Raw genomic sequence first — 19067 nt, 5'->3', positions numbered from 1 at the left:
CCGTCCAATGTAGAAGTCTGTATGCCATGCCACCTCCGTACGAATGTTATGTATTTCTTCATAGTGACGTCCACTCACTAAGAATAATGTGACTTGCGCATCAACTATTGTTAGCTTTTCATGCATCTCATCCACATGTGCATGTTCATCACTCGGCTCACGCATCCTATAAGAACCAGCATAAGGGCTTTGCAATGCATCAGAATAGCAAACATCCTTTCATCAATCTTTGGCTCGTCATTTTGCCTACATTCTTTTGAATTACACTTGCATCTAGCTCCAGTATACCATACACGTCAAGACCACCTTCTTGACATTCATGAAAAAAACACATGTTCTTGGAATCACCATCAACTCATGCAAAATCCATCTCTGCATCATGAGTGTAGCATCTTACATGGCATCAGCCCGTACTTTTGCTACCATCTTGCGCAACTTGTATACAAGTGTTTGGTTTCTTCTTTGAGGAAACTAATGCCAACACATCATCCAATGCATCATATAGTATGCCATTCAGCTCATTATTCATGTATTTGTTGACACGAACACTCACCTTGCTTGAGCAAGGACCCTGTATAACAATTCATTAGGACGACTCAAAACGAGCATGTCCTCTAAAGCATCATTCAAAAGGGCTTCGAGAACAGAAATGACCACATTATCACCATCATCTTGCAGATGTTCAACCCTACCTTCATCACACACAGGGATGTTGCATGCATACAATGAACCCATGTTGAATTTACCCGATATGATACATGACTTGTGACATAGAGGAATCTTCCGACATTGCACATGGCTATCCACTTAAAGGGCATCCTCACTTGCATACATTCCATAGGTTCCTCCTCTGTAGCAGATCATTGGTCCAACAAGCCATTTAGACCATCAACAAATTCCGCATACTCAAAGCATGCATCCGAATAATTGCTCCCGACGAATATGTCCTCTATTTTGTGCATCCACGGCTACTGTGCAAGTGGATCTAGTGTGCTATTATCCTCGGTGATTGTGAGCTCTCCTTGGCATGCCTGGGTGAATTCACCCGTTCCAACCAACCTTCTCTACTGCCAAACATCACATGTGCTATTCCACATGCTTCTCATGCTACTGCTTTTCCTGCATAGACCTAGATTTCCATTGAAGTGTATAGCATATAGCCATTCCTGTATCCCCTCAAGACTCTCGGCTTCTCCATTAGTATAACAAGACACACAGAAGGTTCCCCTTCTCTACTTCACCCCAAAGGAACATTATCATGATTTGTTTAAAAAATTTGGGCAGAACTTTACGTTTGTCCATGTATTTCACTCAACGAACAAGGTGCAGGCTTGGGTGTCCACTAGCATAATTAAAAAACTGCATGTGACATTGAGCTGTGCATCACCCCAAGCCTTGTCATTCCCTATTCCTGTGGTCTATTGCCGTTAACCGACGCGAGTGCCAACCCTTAGGCAAGCGAACTAAGCCCCCGCGGAAGCTTGCACTACAACTTTCCTCTCTCGACCCCTTCCATCGAGCCTTTGATCACAATCATCTCTCTATCATCGGCATTGACAAATCAAACATCATCACTTCCGAGCGAGGTAGAGACGATATGCGAGTATCATCGCTTGGTCCACCGAAAGAAGTAGGTTTTCGTTCACCAGAATGAGGAATTACCAAATATTCTATTTAGTAGTAACTCCAAGGATTTCTAGTGGAAGTTGCTCAAGCGACAAGCCCCCACACACACCACAACTATGGCACTTTATGTTGTTCTACATTCCCCACCAACTACCACTTGCCCTATGACCGTTACCTTGCCCCATTTCTTGCACATTGTTCATCGCTTGTGGGGTCAAACATGCAGCTTTGAAGCTCCATAATGGTTGAGCCAAAGATCATGAGGGATTATGTATTGAATACATGCTATATGGGCTTAAAACTATGGGCTGGATCTTAGCAGAGCTCTTTGACGAAGTGGCTTGCACTGGACCCTTAGCACCATCACTGTCATTCACAAGGCAGAGGATCCCATGAGCTTCATAACCATTATGATTGGACATGGCATGTCCAAGATCTATGCATAAGTGCTTGACACATAGGTTAGCCAGTTTGCAAAGCTCCAAGGTCTCGGAGCTGATGAACGGGTAGGTTTATGAGCTGATCATGTGACTCTAGATGGAATCCTCACACCCAGAGGGTCATTGAGAAGGCCAGAGCACAGGAGACACAGGGTTTATTGCTGCTTTGTGGATTTTTTGAAGAGCCAAGAGCTCGCCTTATTAGATGCTTGTAGGAGATTATTTGGGTAGTCGTGGCACTCTATGAGAGGGTCTCAAGTAGGATTCGGATGGCTACATGATAGAGGAGATCAGTCGTACTATTGGGATCGTATAGGGATGTCTACTATCATAAACTTTGCTTTAGACCTTCATCGGGATACTACTCTCTCATTGGCTTTGTCATCCAGATTCTCCTCTATGCGGATGATGTGGTCTTATTCTCCTCTCAACTAAGAGCCTCCGGCTACACTTGGACGCACTCCATCCTTCTATGAGATACATCATCTGAAGGTCAACGTTTGTAAAACCAAGATTATGATCTTCAACACATCCTTGGCAGCCACGCACAGAGAGCAGTTCACACTAGACAGATGGAGGTTGTCGCATCTTACATGTATCTGGGGGTTCGTGTCTCCAGCTCTATTTTCACAAAGCGTCGAGCGATGGAAGCCTGATGAGCAAGGGATACATCGCAGTTGGTAGACTCGAGCAAAAGTGCTTTCAGTCTCATCTTCGGGATTCCCGAACCAAGTGTCTTCTTGTTGACTCCTTGGTCTATGCATGTATGGCAGTCCTTGTTGGGGGCCTGATCTATTAGAGGTAGATTGGGTCCAAGTGGAGAGGCTCCAAGTTTTCATATTTTCATGGATGATCCGTAGTAAGCCATCAGTCCCACACTAGTTCATTGTGGGTGAGTTTGGGATAACCCCCACTACAGCTTGATGTAGCATTCCATGTGATCATAGATCTCTACCGAGTTAGGGATTATGTTTCTGTGAGCTCTGGCCTACTCAGGTTACCATGGCTGGCCTTATGATCATCCACGACATTAGCAGTTGAGGGCGATCAAAGGTGCTGGTACACCCATACACACCATGGTTTCAGAGCCTAGGACTCCATATGAACAAATTGCTCCCCTTTTAGTATAGCCTTGAGGCCCCTCAGTTCGCTCATTGACCATGAGGTGAACTAGGTTATTGGAGAGGATCTCATACATCTATACACGTTCATAACTTGTTTAGCCTCTAGCGAGCTTCTTGTGAAGCTCGGCTTCTATAGAGACTACTACTTATGGATCTCAAAGGAGGGCGTCATTGATCCACTAGGCTACACATGGATCCACTTCCTCAAGTCTTTGAGGATTTCAATCGGGTAGTTCCATGTTTCTCACACCAACTATGCATTGAGATTGAATGGGCCGAGGGCACCTAGAGAGGGTTGCATTTGTGATCTATAGAAGATTGAATCAAAGGAGAATTTTGCTTTCAAATGCCTTGTGTACTATGAGATCCAAGGTCGTCACCATTGTCTCTTCAATAATGGATTCAGACCCCTCTCTAGCCTCTTGCCTCACCTAGATCAGGGACATTTGGTGACTTTTATTCATGAGCCTATACGACACAAATACTAGTTGCTAAAGGCACATAGACGAAATCATGTTACTCAGCTCAATTTTGCCCAGAGAGTGTCATTGAGTTTTTCTAGTTGGATAGCATGGACCAATAGGCTCTCGGGAGATGGCATAGAAGAGGCTTAAAGCACGAGATATGACACACCCGTCAGCGTGTCGATGCACAGATTAGGCTCAAGGATCTTGCCTCCATGATCACAAACCATAGGCACGGTTGACGGGTGTGACAATGGCACTTGTCCGACGCAGGGCCACAAGCTAGAAGACCGAAGTGGACCGCGCATACTGACCTTATATTATGGATATTATGCTGCCACAGCCTCATACTTCACCGGAGCTTCTATTTGACTTGACACCTCCGCTAGGAGATAGAGGACCACCACAGTAACGCCACACCACAACTTTCGTCCTCCCCAATTATAGGCTTCACCCATTCATCTCATTGTATCGTGTCTTTTTAGTTTCATAGACCCCTCAGTCTTTTGAAGAATTTAATAAACTTTATTTCTTTCTTTCTCACATTTGGACTTTGTTTCTTAATATGTAATACACTTCCATTTGTCTTGCCTCATTTCCTAAGATAATTATCACATTGATTTTGAGCTTTCCGAGGATTACCCTGTCAACGCTTCTAAATATATTGAAAGAGAGTAATGAATTTGACCAGGTAGCTAGAGTGTTTTTGATGCTATGTCTTATGAATGCTCCTTAGAGAATCCTCTTGGGGATATTTTGGGGTTTGAGACATCTGTGGCTAGACTGTGGGGGGGTTCAGAGTAATGCAGGATTCGTAGTTGTCCTCTTTCCCTCCGACCTCCCCTCCACATTTTTGGCCTCTTTAACCACTATGCTTCTCCTGCAAAGGTAAGGAGCCTATTATACATGATTCAATTGGAGATTCCATTTATGTCAATGTTAAGGACCTAACTCAGGATCCTAGCAATATTGACATTTTGGGATCCTTTACCATCGCAGACACGAGAGGTGATTATTCAGGCTCCACAAACCCTGATGGAGCCAACTGGTCATCCCTCATCTTCGGCTTGGGCTCATTAGGCTCATTTCACATAGATCAATCTTTCTCTAGTGGAGGTTCTACCTCTATCTTTTAGTATATGTCAGGTTTGTCACACCCATAATGGGCCATGTCTACTACTAGGTCGAGTAGGACCTCCATCCATCCCTCCCTTTTAAATGAGGGCTTAACTTGATTATCTAAGGTACGTGCTGCAGGAAGTAGGTCATTAGGGGCCAGCTTCACACCTAGGTCACTCGTGGGGCGATTGAAATTCCTCTCCTCCAAGAGCATAAACTTGTCAAACAAGCTATATGCCAAGACAGACAAGAGCTCGTATTTGGGTGTATATTTTGGTCTGGTTCGCTTGGATCACGAGGAGTTTGCATTTCAGTTTAACACTCAATACTTCACAAGGTGCTCAACATTTATGCACCCAATATGAGAGGGGATCGCATTGTTTTTTGGAGAGACATGTGCAGATGGTTGTAGAGCCAACACCCCATAGCTATCTCTAAAGAGGCAATAGAAACGCCCTCGGATCTCATAGTAAACAAGACACCTAATGATAAAATGCTCCTCTGTCTCAACCTCCTGCATGTCACACAGTGTGCATATGCGCCTCTCCCTGGATAACTGCTCTGCTCTGCTCTGCCACTCTCGATACGAAGTCTGTGTGAAGTGACCCGGAACTGCCCAAGGGAGATCCTCAGCGAGTGGGGTAGGTGAATCTACGTGTATCGTGGTGGATCAATGAAACCCTCCGCTGTGATATGTAAGAAGCGATCTCTGTAGAAGCCCAGCTTCACTGGAAGAAAGAAATCAACCATCTGCAATGGGCCAAATTGGCTTGTGAGGCCAAATATTACAAGATGTTTACAGGATGTCCTATGGTATGTCTCGTCATGGAAAGCACAAAGTAAATAAAAATTGAAACTAGACTTAGCTGGGTACAACGTAGAAACTGAAATTAATAATCCCAAACAAGCTCCATGTGATTAAAGGCTGCTATTGGAGTGCATTATCAAGAGTCAATAGATATGTAGAATGTAGAATGTCGGCGAAGAGGCAGTCTATGGTAGTAGAGACAAGGCCTTCCACATCCTCCGGGTCCTTGCTATGAGAAGATAGTCTAATGTCATTATAATATATCTCGGATCTGGATTTGTCATCTAGAAAGAAAGAAAGAAAGAAAGTCTATTAACGTCCACGGGAGACCAAGAGGTCTACGGGACAACATGAAGGCCATCTAGTACATCAGCTTAGGGAGGGCGCAGGGCAGCTCCCAAGGAGTGCAAAAGCAGCTCCATTTATTTAGAGAGTACCTATATTGTAGCCTAGATAAAACATACACACATATATATAGTTGGCCTTACATCAGTTTAAGACTGAGAGTCTTTTGGTTTTGATTTAGACTCTCTAATGAGTGCTATCCCATCCCGGTAGACTGCCCATTTACCATCCTTCCCGGCAGCCCGAAACTTTGCTAATTCCTTTGCCTTATCCTTCAGTTGAGCCTTGGTGAGTTCCTTGGCTATCCATATCTTCGTCCCTTTCAGCTTGTGAGATTGTCGCAGAACTTTTATACGTATGTCTCGCGAGTTGAATGTAATGGTAGCGTGGCCATTACGTTGACCGATTTGAACTGCTCGAGCTTCACCATCATCATCTGGGTTGTCAGGATTGTCATTGGCATCTGCTGTCCAGTCAATAGTAGGCATGGCTGTTTGGACATGTGCTAAGGTATCACTAAAAGATTCATCTTCTTTATACCATCCATTTGGAAGCCCCCCAATTCTGATTTTCAAAGCATTATCCTTTCTAGCTGCATGTTCTTTAATCTCTTCCAAGATTTGTTCATGATATCCAAGAATTGGTTAGTCAAAAAGACCACCTCGTTCATAGATATGTGCATACGGGGAAGGTGTCCTGGCTGCCACTATGGAGTATCTGGCTTTGTTACTGGAGGCTGCTAGAGTGGAAGGGGTTTAGGAGGAAGGTAGGCTGGACCATGCTTTGCTGGCCATATCTCCTGTTACCCCCTGGCTGAGCTAACCCCCTAGTTGGGCTGGGGGTTCAGCCCAGCTAGGGGTTCCTAATTCAAGAGCTTGGTACAACCAGCTAGGGGAGCAGGGAGCAGAAGCGGAACGGGAGCAAGAGGTACGGGCATATGGGTACAGACGGGAGCAAGTACGGACAGGAGCGGGAGCAAGAGCAGGTACGGACGAGAGCGGGACGGGAGAGGGAGAAGGTACGGAGGGGAGAGGGAGAGAGAGAGAGAGAGAGGAACTCACAGAGGTGGTTCTCCGTCATGGGGGCTAGAGTTACCTGGCGCACTAGATGTCAGAGGCTCGCTCCAGTGTGAGACCTCTTTCAAGTAAAATATTCCTTATAGTAGCACGAGTAAGGAACCCGCGTGCTGCTGCAGCACTATATTGATTGAATATGTGTGTGTGTGTGTGTTTTCACAAAAAAAAAGTGTGTGTGTGTGTGTGTGTGTGTAATGCACATTCTTCTTATCAGTCTCGCCTAGATCATTAGTATAGGGTCAACCCGCAACATTATGATAATCTTACTACGAAAATCTGGGTGGATAATGATTTTACGCATTCAGACCATGCTCCTTTATGGTTGAGGATTTCTTTACATGAATTGCCAGATGATAGGCTGTCACAAAGAAGGTTGCTCATTGTAAACAACAGCTATTTAGAGCAGCATCCTGCATGACACTTTGAAGGCTTACAAAGACAAGAGCATCTTTGATAATATCTTCTCAATTTTTCTTGTAGTTGTAACGGGCCAAGGAGAGTCATCAGTCCTTGACGATTCTTATGCTTCCCTCTCATAGGTCTCCCCTGAGACTCAGGATGAGATTGGAAAATAACCCATCTAGGACTTTGGGACATCCACTGGACTGGGGCATCCACTGGACTTCTTGGGATCAATGTAGTGGTTTAGAGTGTGAGGGGACCAACTTCTCATTTGGGAGGTGGAGAGTATTCAGAGAGTTACTTTCACTAAAGGGCACATCATCACTCAGGACGTGTGGGACACTCGCAAGCGTATTCTGCAAATTGATGTATTTGTAGCTCTTGACTAGCGTCAAGGGACATAACAGGTTGAGGTTAGACAGGTTGGCAGGGCTTCTTCTCAGGCATATGTTCCCTTTTTATGTATTTGTATCTTTCGGGACCTGGGAGGAGAGACAGTCCTTTACAAGGTTGTAGAGGGAGACTAGTCGAACTGACAGAGCAGGAGCTGATTCATAGTTGCTTCGAAACACATTTCATATCCATGGGAAACGGACTGAAACGTTTTGTTACATGAAACACGTTTTATAAAACCCTGCAAATATACAGACAAAAAAGATAAAAGTCTCATGAGTTGAGCTTTGAGTATGTACTATGACTAATGAGTCATGACTCTTGAATCTTGAATCTTGATGGTAATGTTTGTCTTTTTATTGCTCGACTCAAGGCTGTGTATTTTGTGCCAATCGTATTTCAATCTTTGTGAAATTTTGATGCCTATTGAATGGTATCTTGGTGGTATTGACACTAAACAAATTGAAAGTGTGCTTTAGATGTCTGATGTGTGCACATTATGTCCTGCAATTGTGAAAGTTTCATAGTTTTGGGAAGGGCACCATTCTGGACTTTTGGCAACTGCGATAGAAAGTGAATGGAACTGCTTGACCATTCTGTCCTTGAAATGTAACCAAGATCAAAGCATTATCATGGAGCTAGTTATACACAACATCCTCATGCGCAAAAAGTAATCCCTTAGCGTTAGTGAAGATATGGCTTCATTCTAATTCCAGGGAAAGAAAACATCTCAATTGGTTGTCTCTGAAAATTTTGGTGTAAAGTTAAGTATGACCATTGAAGCTTGAATCCACATCAGCCATGCAAGCTGCTTTCAGATTTCTTCTCACGTTTTTTTTCTCTTTTTTGGGTTGCAGACCACTGCACGAGAGGTCAAAAGGCTAGATTCAGTGTCTCGTTCACCAGTTTATGCACAATTGGGGGAGGCATTAAATGGTCTGGCCACTATTCGTGCTTATAAAGCCCAGGATAGGATGGGAAAAATCAACGCCAAGTCTGTGGATAACAATACACGCTTCACTCTTATCAACACGAGTGCAAACAGGTGGCTTGCGATACGACTTGAATTTCTGGGAGGCTTGATGATCTGGATGACTGCAACTTTTGCTGTATTGGGTAACCAGCGTGCAACTGACCAGGCAGCTTTTGCTTCTCAAATGGGACTTCTTTTGAGTTACGCATTAAACATAACGACCCTCTTGACCACAACGTTGCGTCTTGCGAGTATAGCAGAGAACAGTTTCAATGCAGTTGAGAGGGTGGGGATGTATACTGATTTGGCCCCAGAAGGTGCCTTTATTATTGAGAACAACAGGCCACCACCAGGTTGGCCTTCCGAGGGAGCAATTGAGTTTAAGAATGCCGTGATGCGGTATCGTCCTGATTTGCCTGCTGTCTTGGTTGGTCTTTCTTTGGAGGTTCATTCGAGTGAAAAGGTTGGTGTGGTTGGCCGTACTGGGGCAGGCAAGTCCAGCATGATAAATTCACTCTTTCGTCTTGTTGAACTTGAGAGTGGTAGAATTCTGATCGATGGATATGATATCTACAAATTTGGGTTAAATGATCTGAGGAAATCTCTGGGCATTATACCACAAACACCGGTTTTATTTTCAGGTGTGCTAGGGATCCTGTTCAAATTGTCAGGCTCATCTTCATTCTAAGCTTTTCAAGCCTCGTATTACAGGTCATTGAAGCTATACCTGATTGTTAAGCCGTCTGATTGTGGACATCATTGCAGGCAGTATACGATTCAATTTAGATCCATTCAGTGAGCATAATGATGCTTCGATTTGGGAGGCTTTGGAAAGGGCTCATTTGAAAGATGTTGTTAGAAGAAACTCATTAGGCCTTGACGCAGAGGTCTTGTCTTTTCACTTTCATGCTCTGAATTTTTTATTCTAAGCACACATAGACCTTCTATGCATGCCTGGGAGCAAAAGTAAAATTCACCATAAAGTTTACAAGCACTTTTGGTTTCTAACTAAACATATTTCCTGGTTCATGTAAGGATGTGAATGTAAATGTGTGTGTGTGTACACTGAAGTTTGTGTTGACTGAGGGTTGGCTTCCTTAACCTGACCCTTGCGTGATGAATGAAGGTGGCAGAAAGTGGGGAGAATTTCAGCGTGGGACAGAGGCAGCTCCTTAGTCTTGCTCGTGCATTGTTACGAAGATCCAAAATTCTCGTACTAGATGAAGCGACAGCAGCTGTTGATGTTGGAACAGATGCCTTAATTCAGAGGACTATACGAGAAGAGTTCAAGTTTTGTACAATGCTTATCATTGCTCATAGAATTAACACCATAATCGACTGTGACCGTATACTTGTGTTGGATGCTGGCCGGGTATGTCAAAGCTCTACTGCCCGTCCTGGATACTTTTTCCGTCTTTTATTGTTTTCTATGCTGTTTATATGTTCTATTGCTTTCTAAGGTGTTTCTTTACTCTATTGTACTGATGTTAATCTCTCCTATGTTATCCAAGGAAATTAGACAAGTTGAAAACTTCCCTCTTCTCCTGGGGTATCCTTCTGTAAAATTTCCCCTTTTTTTGCTTTAATGTCTCTTACCTTATTGTGGCAACCTCAGGCAGTGGAGATGGATACTCCAGAGCATTTGTTGTTAAAGGAAGACAGTGCTTTCTCCAAAATGGTTAAGAGCACTGGGTCCGCAAATGCACAATATTTGAGGGTGGGTCATATGGCAATACCTCTTTTGTTGTATATGGTGTCATTCATTGGTGTGAACTCAGCTTGCTGTTTTGGACACATATGTGACTTAGTGTTGTAAGAAATCTGATAAATATGTTTTCCATATATGCATTGAGCATGGTGTTGGGCGCTGATATGTAAATAAAGAATGTCAGAGCAAAGCAAATAATGATTGTATTGTTTGGACCTTTATATTTGGACAACTACTAGGAATTCTTTCTAGTCTAAGATCTGGAGTTCTTGTGTCATGGAATTTTATACATGTGGCAGAGTATTGTAATGGGAGAAGTGGATCTGAAGGCAGACATTGATAGAGTAGCAGAGGAAAAGAAACGTAAATGGACCGTTTCTGCACGATGGGCAGCTGCTGCTCAGTGGGCCTTGGCTTTGAGTATGTCTTCCTCTCTTCAAGATCTAGAAGAAATCGCTGAGATCGAGGGTGATGATACTATATTGGAGACAGCACGGAGTGCTGTTCAGGTATTACGGGATGTTTTGCAAGGCCAACACGATGATACAATCACAGCAGAGTTGTCAAGGCGGCAAGTTCCAAGGGAAAGATGGTGGTCTGCATTAACACGGGTTATTGAAGGTCCTCACCCCAACCTTTACCCTGTTGCACATAACTGAAGTCGTGACATCATGTTAGTCATATATGTGAAATTGTGAGGTTGTATTCAGATATATTTTCCTTTTGTTGTAGGGCATTCATTTTCAGAATGTTGCATACACTACCAGCGTTGTCAATGGAGTTTTGCATTTGTAAAACTCACAATTTCTGAACTGTTTACACACAGGTTTGGCCGTTATGGTTCATCAAGTAAGAGGCCGCTTGGATCATGAGCAATTTGATGACAGGATTCTGGAGTGGGGCTAGCATTGCAGCAAATATGAATCAGATTTAAGGCTTCAGGAAAGCCAATGAAGTCACGTTGGCTGCACTTTTTTGAAATGTACCATTTCGTAAAACATGCCTTAAAAGGGCAAGAAATTTTGGTCAATGTTGGGGGGATTGATAAGGAAACAAATCATAGACTAAATTGGGGGGCTATTTTTTATCATGTATCGTGCTGTCATTATTACTAGGACTATGTGATGGGATTCGGCTGTCCCATTTCATAGGAGCTTCGTATAGTGAGTACCACTGGTACACCTACATGTTCTAGCTTAAGATGCTTTAATTGAACATGCAGATTCTCTGAATGTTGTGGCTGCTATGTTAGTGGTCATTTGGCTGATTAGCTGGAGACTGGTGTGAAGTGGGCAATCCTTTTACACCAATCTACACCAATCTTGGTGAAATGTATCTCATCTGCGCTGCTCTCTTTTGTTGGCCTTCCTTTGACACACGTCTGCACGATTGGGAGTGTGGGCAGTAGGAGAGTTTGTTGGAAGGACTAGAAGGATGTTGCCCAAAAAAAACGTGTAGTCAGAATGCAATGCCTTAACATGTTCTGAAGTTATATATGATATCTGTATGATTTGGCATGTGTCTGTCCTCTCCTTTACAAACAAGAGAAGAGTTGCTATGAGATCCTCGTGGGTTGGACAATGACAACTAAATTTTTTGATTGATGGCCCGCCACATGAGTAACTTACATGCGTAAGACTTTGAGAGAGTACATAGCTTGTGCTGAACGTAATGTTTCACTCGTGCTGCAGGGAAGGGATTTCCCTAGCGAAAAGTGTTTGTGTTTGTTTCTTCATGCAATGAATACATGTCTCCATGTTTAGGCAGCCAGGCCTTGATGATTGTACTAATGATGTAGTTCATGGTTTAGAGCTTTATGGGTAGTATGCTTGTGTATGATGTAGCTATATTTGGGAAGAGAATGTGGGCTTGAGGCTACCTAGTGAGTGTGATAGCTACCAAGTTTATGTGTATTATATAGCTATATTTGGGAAGAGAATGTGAGCTTGAGGCTACCTAGTGAATAAGATAGTTAAAGAAGCTTACAATGTGAGATTAACGTTTCATTCCTCACCAACCACTAGTTAAATGTACTAAAGAAAGCTCACATCATCACTTCAATTGTTGAGGTGCAAGTAGCTTGTATCCATCTAAAATAATGACAACCAACTAATCCAAACCCAAAGACTCTCAATCTTTAACTGATGTTGTAAAGGCCACTATGATAGTGTTAGAGTGTAGCTATGCCCTATAATAACTCGAGGAGCTAGCTTTGTGCACTCCCTCAATTTTCTGGCTATTTAGATGTAGTCACTTTTTGGTGTTGGTACTATGTCTCATAGACCCGTGAGCTCTTCTATAGACGTCTCTCTCTCTCTCTCTCTCTCTCTCTCTCTCTCTCTCTCTCTCCTCCCCCCCCGCTAGCCCCGTCCCTCCCAGTCATCCCTCTCCTTCCCTCTCCGCAAGCCCTCTCCCTTTCTCTCTGCCAGCCTACCTGTTCGTGGTGCTAGCTAGCTCCTCGTCACGGCACTCATTAGTTGTGGGCACCTCCACGGATGCCACGGGTGCCACGGCCTTCAGCTCTCGTTGTCGGCACCTCAACAGCCTCCCTTGCATCCAATCCACCTCTTGTGATGTAGCAGTTGCTATATAGTTGCACGCCCTCTTCACACACATCCCACTTCTTGGTGCATATATATGTGCCTATTGTCCTTCGGGGGCCATGCACAGTGCCCCGCTCTCCCTCAGAGCTTGCGAGACTTGCAAGGCTTGCAAGGTTGACCAGCATAGCCCGCGCCACAAGCTTTGAACCTACAAAAAAACAACAAAAACACCAAGTCAAGGAAATCAGCATCAACATCAAGGAAGATAAAAGAGGAAAGCTGCACGAGCAAATGCAATAGTGGAAAGCTAAAGGCAAGGGTTGAGAAAGATTACTAGCACATTTGAAGGCCTTAAGGGCAACAACTATTTGTCTCTTATTCTTGGAACATGCAATGAACAGTGAGTAGCTCTGTGCAATGACGGCTTACATGGCAAAGATCACCACCTAAAAACACCAGAGGTTCTCACTCACCTTAGTAAGATTTGTGTGGCTTTGATCAAGAAAGTAGATAGCCTAGAGACCAACAAAGTGGCATTAATGGCAGAGAAAGCACACATTGATAAGACACTCAATGAAGTCAAGAGCAAGGAGGGTGTATGCAAGATGACTCGAGGAAGGAGAGAAACAAGGATGAGTAGGAGAAGGAGAAGGCAACATGGGAAATTGAAAAAACCAGCCTTAATGACAAATTGCAAGCCATCGGGACAGAATTACAACAACTAAGACTGGAGATGTTAGCCTTGCAGACAACCATTCAAGGAAAGCATGTTAAGTTTACAAAACAAATCACCAAAAGAGAAACATATATGTTAAGAATGGAAGAATGTGGTAAAGAAAGGTGTGGCAGCTCCCAAGAAAGAGAACATCTTCGAGGCTCTGGAGGAAGAAAAGAAGAGCAGCAACAAGGCTTTGAATATCTTGGTTAGAGGCCTAACAGTGGGAGATACCCCTATGTCATATGCCAAAACCTTGTTCACCAAGATAGGAGTCAACCTCACATGCGAGAAAGCATGGAGCGTTGGCAAAGATGAGGCCCAACAAGATCCCTTATACTGAAACTTCAAGCAACAATGGATAGGTCTACCCTCATGAGCATGACAGCAACCTTGAAAGCGACGAGCATATACTTGGACGATGACCTCACATTGCTATAGCAAGAGCATCGGAGGGAGGGAATGGTGTGTGTTATGGAAGCAAGAGATATAGGTAAATGGGTTGTCTACAGAGATGTGAAAGTGATAATCAGAGAGCGCAGAACGGGAGGAAAGGGATGAAGGAGAAGAGGGGGAGATGGACAGCACATGACTGTGTCAGACCCAAGATATGAGGGCACAAGGGAGGTTGAGAATAGCAGTGTAACTGTAATGGTACTCTTTGGTTTGACCCTGGGGGTTTCCTAGAAACATATGCCAATAGAGACATGATCTTCTACACTGAGAACCATGAAAGCCCGAAAAGAGGGTTGCCCACAGTGACGGGATATACCTGTGAATCAGCCCACAAGAAGAAGATGAGAGGAGACTGGGGGGTACAGGGGTCGGGAGGTGTGGTTGTCCTCTTTAGAGCACATCTAAAACCACTCATATCTGTGATCTGAAGAGAGAAGCACACACGATACATGTGAGTGTGTGTTCAGCTATCAGATACACGTTCGATTTTCATTGCAGTATGTTACTTTCCCCTAGACACATCATCCTATGCATGAGAAGTCACCACTAACGGGCATAGCCCATATGAGACTATTCATGAGGACATCATAGAGCTTTCTAGACAGGGGGACACTCTCCTCCTTGGTGACTTCAATGCACGTACTAGGAACAAACAGGTGGGACTGCTAGATTTCGATGAGGATTCCTTCATAGTACCAGAGATGGATGTAGCAGACCAGGGGATAGGAGGCAGTCGATAGATGCAGATGCACCAGTGACAGCATATGGGAGGCATTTACTTGAGTTGGGAGCTATCCATGACTTGATCATATATAGCGGGATCCGGAGATGGTCATCATTGGGTGTTTCCCACATGGCGAAGTCAATAGTACAATGGACTACCTATTGGGTCCACTATCCTTTGTCCCACGGATACATGATTTTATGGTGCCTCCTGCACTCGGGACTGACCACTCAAACCTTGCCTTCTGTATCTCGGCTGCCATGCCAACTATGAGGAGGGCCCCCCCACCACCCACTCACATCCAGATCCATTTTGACTGTGCTCTTGACCCGTTATATGTGAGTCACCCAACTTCTAAGCTTCTAGTCTTACTTGGAGAGGGCATGGACCTCGCACACGCATCAGATACACTTGTCTCGGTGATACAGGATGTTGCCACTAGATCCTTTCCCACGACTCGATCTGCACATGTCCTAGATTGGAAGATGCCCCAGAATCCTTGGTTTGACGATGACTACAGAGAGACAAGAGCCCACCTCACACGGGAGCGAGCACTGGGACTCTTGACTTTACCAGAGGTGCAGCATATCTCACCCCAAGTGACACAGCGTAAGAAGCGGGCTTTCCTCATACACATGATGGATGAAGTGATCAGATCCTTTTGTGGTGTAGATCCGACTACGAGATTGGGACTCTTGTCGGAGGGGAAGCACCCATCCCCATCACCAATCTAGTAGTCTAGCATACATATGCACGCTCTCTCTATGATGTCTCGGTTTTGGCACCACCTAATATGTCCTCTATGCCTAGACCCACTACTTGTCACTTGTTTACTGCATAGAATGTATGAGCTGCTCTTCTCCAGCTTCACAACCGGAGATCACTAGATCATGAGGGACAAGAGGTCTTGACCCTAGTACTAGCACAGCTGTTCAACCATGTCGTATGCCATGGCTTCCCGCCTACTTGGAGCACCACCACTATAGTACCGATACATAAGGCAGGCGATCCCATGGACACTAGAAACTATCGCACTCTTATGATTGGCCCCACTCTTGCTAAGATATATGGGTCGATGCTAGAGAGAGAGATCAACAACCACATAGAGGGTCATGGGTAGTGAGCTATTGGGCAGGTAGGTTTTCGAAGGCAACACTTCACCCTGGACCACATTTTCACCCTGAGGGCTATCATTGAGGAGGCAAAGTCGAGGCATCACAAAGTCTACACTTGCTTTGTAGACTTTCGTAAGGCATTTGATATTGTCCCACACTCTCGCCTGATCAGGAGACTATAGGAGTTGCAGCTCCGAGAGATCATGATCTGAGGGGTCATCAGTCTATATGAGTTCGTCAGAGGGAGGGTACATGCCCCAGGTGGTCTATCAGATTGGGTTGAGAGCACTATCAGAGCGAAACAAGGATGCCCCCTCTCATTGACTCTCTTCAGGATCTATACTGATGAGATCACTTCCTTTGTATACCGCCTAGGTGGAGAGGGTTTACTTCTGGCTGACCTCATGGTGCAGATAAAGTTGTACACAAATGACATAGTCCTCATATCATCCTCAGCAGAGGGACCGCAAAAAGATCTAGAGGCTCTGGAGATGTTCTACTGAGAGCTAACCTTGGGAAAATCAAGGTTATGATCTTCAACACCTCGCGAGCAGTGTCCCATCACCATAGTTTCATATACCGAGATGAGCCAATGGAGATAGTGCAGTCCTACACATACTTGGGAGTAGTGTTCACCGGGCTTCAGGATGATCCATGCACGTATGGCATGACTCACACGAGGACGAGGTGCTATGGCTCGACTAGAGAGATAGTGCTTCCAGGCACATTTCCAGGACCCTCCGACAAAGGGTTGGCTTTTTGACACGCTAGTGAGACCGACTGTCATGTATGTGGCACTTTCTGAGGGACTGATATTTCGGCGACCGAGAGAGTGGAAGAGATTTGAGAGGCTTCAAGTGATTATGGGATCTAGAATGATTGGGAGCAAGCCCTCAGTCCCCCATTAGATTATACACAGGTTGATGCCATGACCCCTCTCTTGGTTGATGCCATCTTTAAGACAGTGACTTTCGTCCACAGAGTCTGGGCCTTATCCTAGTGGAGATTATTGAGACTAGCATTGGAGTCTTCTAGGTGACTAGCAGAGAGCGGTGTTGATACAGCATGGCACGCATGGGTATCCACATGGTTTGGTAGTCACGGCATTCAAATGGACAGACTTCCCCCCTTGCAGTACAGCATGGACGCACCACCTAAGATGATCCCACGAGATGAGATCAACCATATCATACGGTTGGACCTTCTCCAACTCCACACATCTAGGGCTTGGGGACGAGAGGAGTTCTCCACCAAGATATAGTTCTACCATGACCACTTCTTGAGGGTCTCGGAGCATGATCTCGTCATTAGACCGCAGTAGCTCGAGCATAGGAGAGTCTCACATGCATTGAGGATCACCATCGGTCAGTTGCAAGTCTTGTCACATCAGCTGAGGATCGAGGCAAGGAGAGCTCCAGGCATACCCAGAGAGCAGAGGATCTACACACTATGCCAAATGGAGGAGATCGAGACAGAGGAGCATTTCTATGTATCTGTCCAGTCTACTATGAGATCCGAGGGTGATATCACTTCCTCTTTCAGGAGGGGAATGGCTTTGGTCCACTTACACGGTTGATCCACTTTCCGAATCAGGTTGTGTAGGGCTCTATCTGATTGAGATGCGGCGATAGAGAGATATAGTGATGCGACAGACCAGAGAGCAGCAGGGATTGATGCCAGAGGTCACCAAGATTGACAGAGCATAGACACTTGTTACAGACTTCTATGCATCTGAGTCTTGCCGGTGAGGCTGAGGGAGAAGAGCTTGATGAGATGAGAGCATCATGGATTAGCTGTGGGAGTGTCCACCACGATGCTGCCAGACAAGAGACACACACTCTACATGTGAACGGAGAGGGACTAGAGCACACTGTAAAGAGAGTGGGACAGAAGGAAGGAGTCTCACTTGCAGCTTTCTCACATACACAATGGGGGAATACACACAAAGGTGGAGGCTGAAAACAGTTTTCCTCTTCTTAGTTGTGAAATCCAAAAGAACTCTAAGTACAAAAGAATAGGTGAACCCTATATGTGGGTCTCAAACCAAACTCAACTAACTAAGGTGGCATACTAATTGAGCCACTAAATAGAGTACATAAAGATAGCTATCATCCAGCTATTATTCATGGGCATTGTACCAACCGCATCTGCAACTAACAAGTTGGTGACATAAATGCACAACAGTCACCCTGGCATATCACGAGTGAAGCTCGATATCTCAACACTCCCCCTTGAGCTCAATCCCAATTCCTGCACACCAAGTAGGTCTCTGAACTTGCGCAGCTTCTCTACACCCAATGCCTTCGTGAATATGTCAGCTACCTGATCCTCTGTGTTGACATAAACTAGATCAATAAAACCTACTAGAACCTTCTCCCGTACATAGTGATAATGCACCTCAATGTGCTTTGTTCTAGCATGATAGAGTGGGTTATTTGCCAAGTGTATACTGCTCATGTTGTCACAATAAATGACAACTGGCCCATTTATAGACTGATGCATATCATAAAGTAGCTTATGCAACCGAGCTACCTCACATGCAGCCATTGCTGCACCCCTGTACTTAGCCTCTGTGCTCGACAAGGCAACTGTAGGTTGTTTCTTGCTGCTCCAAGTGACTACAGCACTCCCAAAAGAGAACACATATCCACTGGTAGATCGTCTATCAGAAATACTACCAGCCTAATCAGCATAAGTGTATCCATGCAACTGTATCTGAACTCCAGTCTCATAAAATAGTCCATACTGCAATGTGGACTTCACATACCTCAGTATGCGTCTAGCCGCATCCAAATGCGGTTTCCTTGGAGCCTGCATAAACTAACTTACCAACCCAACAGCATAGCTCAAATCTGGCTGGGTAATAGTCATATAAATCAAGCTTCCTACTATGCGTCTATACATAGTAGGGTCTTCGAGAAGCTCACTTGCATTTGCGCTCAACTTCACATTCTGCTCCAAAGGGACTAAAATAGGCTTACAGCCTGTCATCCCATATTTGGACAGCATGTCCAATCCATACTACCTTTGCAAGAG

The 19067-nt window shown here is 44.7% G+C and overlaps 1 protein-coding gene across 1 annotated transcript in view; it reads left to right on the top strand.

Annotated features, from left to right (window-relative positions):
- The window catches only part of LOC147885037 (ABC transporter C family member 2-like), a 106552-nt gene extending 94577 nt beyond the window's left edge, over positions 1-11975 (top strand). Inside the window, exons 23-28 of the mRNA XM_087397122.1 lie at positions 8655-9411; positions 9536-9657; positions 9897-10142; positions 10386-10487; positions 10778-11099; positions 11305-11975. Of these exons, the coding sequence (XP_087253248.1) occupies positions 8655-9411; positions 9536-9657; positions 9897-10142; positions 10386-10487; positions 10778-11099; positions 11305-11384 (1629 nt within the window). The 3' untranslated portion in view covers positions 11385-11975. The remainder of the gene's footprint in view (positions 1-8654; positions 9412-9535; positions 9658-9896; positions 10143-10385; positions 10488-10777; positions 11100-11304) is intronic.
- Positions 11976-19067: the final 7092 nt, after the last annotated feature.

This window comes from Dipteris shenzhenensis, chromosome 26 (genome assembly GCF_047967505.1).
Source record: "Dipteris shenzhenensis isolate YYH24624 ecotype China chromosome 26, Dip_SZ_1.0, whole genome shotgun sequence".
Classification (NCBI taxonomy): domain Eukaryota; kingdom Viridiplantae; phylum Streptophyta; class Polypodiopsida; order Gleicheniales; family Dipteridaceae; genus Dipteris; species Dipteris shenzhenensis.
The sequence above is the reverse complement of the archived record's forward strand: the minus strand, read 5'-3'. Positions and strand labels throughout refer to the sequence as shown.